Genomic DNA, 8,668 nt, shown 5'->3' on the forward strand with positions numbered 1-8,668 from the left:
TTCTGCCGAAGCCTCAGCTCCATGGGAGTGTGAGAGGCTGAGGTGAATGGGAGGTGGGAGTGAAGTGAGTGGGAGTCAGGGGTTGTCTGTCTTGTTTAAAGCTAAATTTCTATCTCCTACAATGGTGGCTGCCTTATAGTTGCCCAATAAATATATGTTCAGTGAAAGAATGAAAGTAGGAAGGTGTATCAGAGATCCTTCAGCTGGGTCCACTCATTTTTTCAGATGGGGAAACTGAGGAGGCAAGAACCTGTTTGGAGTCCTACTGCCTGAGTCCCAGGGCTCTGTCCATGGCGGGGCATCTGGGGGGAAGGGGAGGGGCTCCTGGCACGTGCCGAGCCCTCATGGACGCTCGGCCTCTGGCCTCTGAATCCCTCTGGGCATCTCGGATCCTCTGAGCCCCTTTGCAGACAATGCAAGGCAGCGGCAGACAGACGAGTCCGGCAGCAGCTGCGCAGGCGGCGAGTACATGTGAGAAGTTTGCGAAAGGAGACCAGAGAAAGGGAGAGGAAGGCAAGTCAGGCGGCTGTGAACACCTGGCCAGGCAGCCCCACCAGCTGCCTCGCCTCGCGATGGCATCTTGAGTTCGGCCCTCCTATCGGGGCCATCTCCCTTTCCACCCTCCCTGCCCCTTTTCCAACTCTCCAATGTGGGGCTTGGGAATGAAGGTGGGTGCGGGTAGCTGCTGGCTTCTCCAAGTGCAACCTGTGCCCTGGAAGCATGCCTGGAGCCTGGCCAGCCTCCGGAAGCAAAAAGAGAAGTAAAATCTGCTCACCCTACTCCCTCAGTCTCTGGGCTTGGGAGATGGGATAACTAGTGCCAGTCCAGGATGTCAGTTAGGACTAACTAACTAACAAACCTGAGCTCCAGAGTCCGATAAACCAAGGCTCCCATCCCCATGCAACTACTGCCTAATTGTGTGGCTTTGGTCAACTTACTCAGTCTTTCTATGCCTCCTTTTTCTCATCTGTAAAATGGGGATAATAGTATCAACCTCACAGGCTTGATTTTGGAGACTCAGTGTACAACACTTCTAAAGCATCTAGCTCAGAGTCTTGTACATAGGAGCCACTCCATAAATGGCCCTTGTTGTCGCCATCATCATTGGCACCCCCCTGGCCAGAGTTCATTAATTCAGCATGAATGACATCAAGCTCTTAATGTTGCCTGGCCTGTAGACGTAGGCACTGGAAACACAGACAGTTCTTCAAGGAGCAGAGACCATAAAACATCACATTCTTACTAAGAGATAATAAGGGAAGATGCAAAAGACATCAGAAGCTCAAAGAAGGAAAAGTCTCTTTGAGTCTTCATGAAACTTACGTAATAAGGGCAGAATTTTAAAGTAATAATAATAATAATAATAATAATAATAATGCAGGTGACAAGGGTCTAGACTAAGTTTTTCAAATTGAGAGTCCCAGATCCTCTGCATCCAAAATCATTGATGTCTATTAAAAAGCACATTAGTTTTTGAGGTCAACGTCTCTGGGTGTGGGCTTGTGGTGTTGTATTTTAAGAGGTTGCAGATGGTTTCTACTTATACTAAAATTGAGAACCACTGGCCCACAGGAAAATGCATCTGCCCCCAGACCCCTACCCGCTTTGCATCTCTACAAGGCTAGTCCTTCTGGAGGATATGGTGCTTTGTGCCCTGACTTAGCCTTACATGTGGCAAATCTATGTCTCTACTAGACTCTGAGCTCCTGAAGCAGTGTCTTCTATATCTGCAAGGCCTTCCACAAGACTCTGCTGTTAGTAGGTAGTCGGAAATGCTTATCGAATGGGGAAAATTCTCCCTTCAATGCCACTTGCATAAATGTCCACATAGTCCTTACATGGACCTTCACACATTTTGTTTGGTCCATAAATGATATGAGTGTGTGTGTGTGTGTGATTGTAATTTAATGCCATGGTGGTGGTAGGGGGTGGGTAAGTGCTCTCTAGTTTACTACAGTTTCAATCTTTCCTTTTATCCACCCAGATAAAGTTACTCATTTATTTTACTAGTTTTCACCTTATGGAATTTAAGTTTACAAATTCTGGAAAGTGTAGAGGCTATTACGAATTGCTGTCTAAGGCTGTCCTTCCAGTTGCTTTCTCTATGGTCTTGTCCCTCTTTTCTTCTCCAGTCTCCAGTCTGTTATCTCCAAAGCCTTCTCAAAAAAGACTGGTCCTTAAGGATCGGTGTGGTCTCACCACTGGCTGCCTAGAACAGCCAGTAGACCTTCTTAGAGGGGAAGATAGGAAAAACCCTAAAACACACAGGACCAGACACAGGTGTGTTTCTTGATTTGTGATCCTAATGCCTGGGGATGCTGGACTAGGGGCCGGTAAGTTGAAGGTCAACTTTGGAGGCATGCGAAGACCAGTTGGTTTTGCTCTGTTTCTGACTCACTGCCTGACCTCTATGCTGGCCAATATCTCCCAGACCCCTGAGAGGACAGAGCAGAGAAAGAGAATGGATATGAATCCTTTCTCTCCCAGTTTCTAGGGGTTCAGCTTCACAGACAACTAGCGTATTATGGAGTGAGTATGGGTCTCAGGGCATCATGGGGCCAGGCAAGTTACAGACCATGTATCTCTCTGTTTCATTCCCCCTTTCCCTTTGGGCTTCCAGCACTGGGAAGAAAACAAAGACTGAGTGGTCTTAAATCCTAGTGAGTGATAAAGAAATGCTGCATTCAGCGCTGGGGAGTTGAGTGTCCTTGGAGATTAAGTTCCTGATATGCTGAAAATATGTTTCATTCAAATTAACCAGAATAATCGTCTTTTGTTAAAGCTGGAAGTCTTTGTTAAAGCTTAGCAATCATCTTATCCAGCACACTCCTTGTAGGTAAACTGAGGTCCAGTCAGGGTCACCCATAATATGTCAGAATGCAGCCCCAAATCCAGCCCTCCTGCAGCCCATGGTTCTGATGTGTATTCTGCACTTCCAGAATCCTGCCACCCTTGTGCTCTGTGTCTTGTTCATGAATCTACCTCCCTTCTACTGCTTGGCAAGTTTAGAGTTAACTTTCTGAAGTGAATATTAGACCAGGGACTCCTTGAGTGCCAGGATGGAATCTGATTCACATCTGTGTCCCAGACTTTGGCATGGGGTCTGGCATAATGCAGGTGTTGGGTGAATGGAGAGCAAGGATCCACAGTATGCACCTGCAGACAAACCGGGCTCCAGGGGGATGACTCGGGCCACCCCCACTCTCACATGCTTTCTCTTTAAGTTGAGGAAGAAGAGAGGAACAGGTATTCAATGATATCAATGCGCCAGGCACTGTGCCATGTGCTTATCCCAGTGCATTCCTCACAACAATCAATGGGAAAGAAATGATCATCCCCATTTTACAGATGAGGACACCGCACTACAGAGAAGTTGAGAATATCTCGTGGTCTCGGCCAGAAAGAGGCAGAGGTGCATTTTGAATCTGAGGTCAGGGCCTGAGCCCTATGGCACCACGTTGTGAGGAAGTTGACTGAGCACCGATTTCGTGGCTCAATGCTTTTCTTTTTACCCTAACTCTGAGCATCTTCACCAGAACCCAAGGAGGCAGATGATAGTGCAATTCCCATTTAAGAGCCGCCGAAACCGAGGCTCAGAGGGCTTTAGCGAAAGGGCTGCGCTTGACTCTAGGCACCTGGGCTGAGTCTTTCTCCCACCATCGCAGGGCGGGAACCAGCGGAGGGGGCTGGCTCGTATGGGGAGAAAAGCGATTGGAGGGCGCCGAGGGGAAGAGGGAGCCCGGATCTGTCAGGGCCTCCTCTTGGGCTAAGGGGTGGTCCCCTCCACCACCCCACCCCACCTCTTTCAGATTCTGGGAAAGCCGGCACGCACATACCCTGCATAATAGCAGGCAGGGTGAGGTCTCTAAGCCCCAAAGATCGCTCTCCCAGCGGACGCAGTGGCGTTGGCGAGGGGTTACAGCTGCACGCGGGGGGGTTCTCTCTGAACCAGAGTGCAGCGTAGCCGCGGTCCAGGATTCCCCATCCATTATTCACGATGTTTACTAGTGCAGGGGAAAGGAGAGGAAAGAAGAGGGAATAGAGAGAAAAAGAGGCTAGGGAAGGTGGAGGCGGGCAGTACTAACTTCGAGAGCCCTCAAGTTTCGAAACTTCGGGAAGGAAGACCAAGAGGCTAAGGCGCCTGGCACGCAGTAGGCCGTCAGTAAATATTTGTAAGATGGATGGATAACTGGGGGAGTGAGTGAGTGGGCTAATCATTAACCGCTCTGACCCTTGATTTCCTCATCTGTAAAACGGGATGACATCACCTACTCCATACGGTGGGTATGAGAATCCCATGGGCAAACTCTAAATTGTCTAGCGCATATTAGGAACTCTCAAACGGAACTGTTGTCACGAGGAATGGGCTTGCAAGCTTTGGCTGCCCAGCAAAAGTGCACTGAAGGACTCCCAGGCCTGGAGGGCCATCCTAAACTGTCGCTATTCAGAAAATACTCCATAAGGGCTGGACAAAGAGAGAGTGGGCCAAGTTGCCTCCCTCAAATGAAAGCAAGAAAGGCAAGCGTGGGGAGGAAGCCACTCCTGGACAGAGAAGGCAGTTACTGCCCCTACCTCTACCTCGGAGCGCGGTTGGGGGAGGGGGGCAGGGGTCACCTGGGGCTCGTTCTGGCAACCCCTTACCCGCCCCTGGGCCCGTCTGGGCGCTTGGAGGCGCCTCCTCGCTGCGCCACGGGACCGGACTCTGGTGGACCGCTTGGGCGTGAGGCCAGGAGCGCCCTGGAAATGGGCAGTTTGGCGGCAGCCGGGCCGACGGAGTGTGTGTGTGTGTGTGTGTGTGTGTGTGTGTGTGTGTGTGTGGTGGGGAGGGGAAGTTGGAGTAGGGTCAACTTCCTGCCCCAGCTCAGCCCAGGGCTGTCCTTTTATCCTGGCAGTTCGAGCTGGGACAGGACCGAGAGGATTGGGACTTTTGAGGTGGCATGGGGGGAGAGAAGTCCACGAAGAAGAAAGAATCCGAAAGGTCGGGCGGGTTGGAGCCAGGCGGGGCGGGGCGGACTGGGAGAGGCCAGGCCTGGCCCGGGTATAAAGGCTGTGGAGGGGGTGGCCGCCGCGGGCGTAGAAAGGCGCGCCGCTGGCTGCTGTCTCGCCTCACCTCCCGGGCCGCCCCTGCGAGTCCCGGGCGCGTGAGCACGCCTGCGCGCGCCCGGGCCCTTCCTGGCAGGCTGCTTGTAAGATGAGTGAAGAAGCAGGTGGGGGAAAGGGGAGGCAGCGAGCGAGAGGGCGAGGGGAGCGCGGGCGCTGAGCAGCACTCACTTGGAGCGCGGCAAGCGAGCTAGACAAGCCTGATTCCATGTCCCCCGCTGCCACCCTGCCAGGAGCGCGAAGATGATGGCCATGAACTCCAAGCAGCCTTTCGGCATGCACCCGGTGCTGCAAGAACCCAAATTCTCCAGCCTGCACTCCGGCTCCGAGGCCATGCGCCGAGTCTGTCTCCCAGCCCCGCAGGTACGTAGTGGAGCATAATTACCGCTCTAAGGCACATTTTTTGACAGGCACTAGCTTCATGTTTTTTTCATGTCCCCCAGAACAATCGCCGCTGTCTGAACCCCTCTCCTTGTCTCCCCCGCTTTCTCTCCCGGCGCTCTCTCTCTCTCATTCATGTCTCTGATCCACACGTCTGTTCCAGCAGAGCTGCTGCCTCCGTATTAATTTTTATGACCTGGGCTTTGAGGAGAGGCATCTCGGTTGCTTGAAAATGTGTTTTAATCCTGTGTTGACAGTATTCCCTACTGACCGTGCTGTGCGCCTTCTCGCTTGCAGCTGCAGGGTAATATATTTGGAAGCTTTGATGAGAGCCTGCTGGCACGCGCCGAAGCTCTGGCGGCGGTGGATATCGTCTCCCACGGCAAGAACCATCCGTTCAAGCCCGACGCCACCTACCATACCATGAGCAGCGTGCCCTGCACGTCCACTTCGTCCACCGTGCCCATCTCCCACCCAGCCGCGCTCACCTCTCACCCGCACCACGCTGTGCACCAGGGCCTCGAAGGCGACCTGCTGGAGCACATCTCGCCCACGCTGAGTGTGAGCGGCCTGGGCGCTCCGGAACACTCGGTGATGCCCGCACAGATCCATCCACACCACCTGGGCGCTATGGGCCACCTGCACCAGGCCATGGGCATGAGTCACCCGCACACCGTGGCGCCTCACAGCGCCATGCCCGCATGCCTCAGCGACGTGGAGTCAGACCCGCGCGAGCTGGAAGCCTTCGCCGAGCGCTTCAAGCAGCGTCGCATCAAGCTGGGGGTGACCCAGGCGGACGTGGGCGCGGCTCTGGCTAATCTCAAGATCCCCGGCGTGGGCTCGCTGAGCCAAAGCACCATCTGCAGGTTCGAGTCTCTCACTCTCTCGCACAACAACATGATCGCGCTCAAGCCGGTGCTCCAGGCCTGGCTGGAGGAGGCCGAGGCCGCCTACCGAGAGAAGAACAGCAAGCCAGAGCTCTTCAATGGCAGTGAACGGAAGCGCAAACGCACGTCCATCGCGGCGCCAGAGAAGCGTTCACTCGAGGCCTATTTCGCTATTCAGCCACGTCCTTCATCTGAGAAGATTGCGGCCATCGCTGAGAAACTGGACCTTAAAAAGAACGTGGTGAGAGTCTGGTTCTGCAACCAGAGACAGAAACAGAAACGAATGAAATATTCGGCTGTCCACTGACTGCGGCAGGGCGCAGCGTCGGGAGCTGGGAGAGCCTAGTGCTCATCCCTCCGGGGTTGGGGGGATGGTTATTGGGAACTCCAAGGCGTTTCCTAGGCAGGTTAGGCTCTCTCCTCTGAAGCCACAGACTTTCTCCCTTTGTCCCGCTTGGTTGCCGCCGGCCTTCTCTTTCTCTTTCCTTTCTATTGCCACCAAAAAAAGTTTTGGCGCTGGGAAAATATTCCAGAAGGGCGGGCCTGAGGGTACTTGTGCTGTCCGTGGTGCTGAAATTTGCCCTCGCGCACGGGCCCACACGACCTCAGAGCAGGAGCACGAAAACAGAGGACAGTGAATTGGCCCAACCGCCCGAAGCTAGGGTGAAAACGCCACTTTGCTAAGCGCAATTAGGCAAGGCGTGAAGGGATAAAAAGAAAGTGACCCATAATAACACAAAGTCTAGGATATCTAAGGGGGGCACAAACATGCACTGGAGATTTATTAGAGTATATAAAGTACATGTATGTTTCCAAAGGATAGCCTTATACTCCCTTCCTTGCCTAAATTCTATTCATCTTATCCTTTGGTTTGCCGTAAATTCTCATAAGGTAGCATGAAGATTAGGTTCAGGGCAAGTATGCAGGGAGTTGCGGGCTCCAAGTTGCTATTTTTCGTGGTGAGTAGGACTCCAAAAGAGGTGGGTCCAGTCTGGCGACTGAAAATTCTGGGATCGCTTGGCTGTTTGTAAGCAGCTGCCAGCTCCAGCTCTGGCCATCTTTCACTACCTACTGGTGTTGAGGGGTAATTACTGCTTACTGGAGAGCGGGAGTTGGTAGTGTTCATGCCGGCTGAGGACTCTCTGACCCCAGCTAGCTGTTCTTGCCAGATTGCCAGCTCAGAGTGGAGTCAGCTGCTGGAAAGTGATTGTAACTTCTCTGCATTATATGCAAGTCCTTTCAACACATCTAACCTCGTTGCGCTTTTTTATTACTGTTGTTGTTAACATCGTTAATTCCTATTATTTATTTAACTATGCTTCTTTCCATTCCCTTTATGTGGGTATCTTTCGGTGGAAGTTCACTTATAGTTTTGTGAGGGAAGAGAAGTGGGACCAGCGGCCTGAACCCTTCTCACCCTAGCCCCTCTGGCCCAAATTTTATTTTTTTTCGTTACTTCATGTAGTTTGCGTGTTGCTGTGTGACCTTTGGTTTCTTTCTCTGAATAGATGCAAATAAAATATTAAGTTTTCTTCTCTCTTTACCCCTTGAATTAACTTCTAAAATAAATGCTTTATTTTTCAACCCGAATCAAAGTGGTTTTATTTTTTCTCAGAGGCTAAGGGGTACTAGCTTTGGAAAGGATGTAAAAGGGAGAACCCCAAAGGATCAGGCTGTCAGTTTCTGCTGACCAGTCCCCAGCCATCCCCTCTCCCCACTCCTCTTCCATGGCAGACTCACTTGGATCTCCTCGTGGGAGACCCTGAGGCTTGCATCTGAACTTGAGGTTTCAAGGTACTTCCTTCCATGCTTCCCTGCCTGCAAATCTATGAGACTCTGCTCAACTTGACTTAGCCAGTAAACTTTGAAGCCAGACTAATAGGGATTCGAGCCTCCAATGCCTCCACTCACTGGCAGAACCATCCTGAGGCTAATTTCTTAATTTCTCTAAGCCTTCTCCAACAAGATTGCTTGTCTGCAGAATGAAGAGACCAATGCTTATTTCACAAGGTTATTGTCAGAACTAGGTAAGATTGTTCATTTAAGACTTCTACTAGTGCTTGAGCTTAGTAGGCAACAAATTATTTTAAAAGATTCAAAGGGCTTGAGAGGAGGTGAGATAATAGAGGCAAAGAGGGAGAAAAGCGTTCGCTGTGACATTCTAGTGGGGCCCCCTCAGAATTTCAAATTCATCTGAAATTCTCATCCAGGTTGTTACTCACTCTGTGGTCCACCTCGGCTTCTTTGTGGGGATACTGCTGTGTCTGCTGCAAAGCGCCTAGCATAGTGCCCTGTACATA

At 51.7% G+C, this 8,668-nt stretch overlaps 1 protein-coding gene across 1 annotated transcript; it reads left to right on the forward strand.

Moving 5' to 3' along the window:
- The first annotated feature begins 5,069 nt into the window (after window positions 1-5,069).
- POU4F3 (POU class 4 homeobox 3) lies at window positions 5,070-7,958 on the forward strand. The gene is made up of 2 exons (XM_010378206.2): window positions 5,070-5,463; window positions 5,779-7,958. Exons 1-2 carry the CDS (start codon window positions 5,344-5,346, stop codon window positions 6,673-6,675), a joined length of 1,017 nt encoding a protein of 338 aa, XP_010376508.1. The 5' UTR covers window positions 5,070-5,343; the 3' UTR covers window positions 6,676-7,958.
- Window positions 7,959-8,668: the final 710 nt, after the last annotated feature.

This window comes from Rhinopithecus roxellana, chromosome 3, assembly GCF_007565055.1.
Source record: "Rhinopithecus roxellana isolate Shanxi Qingling chromosome 3, ASM756505v1, whole genome shotgun sequence".
Lineage (NCBI taxonomy): Eukaryota > Metazoa > Chordata > Mammalia > Primates > Cercopithecidae > Rhinopithecus > Rhinopithecus roxellana.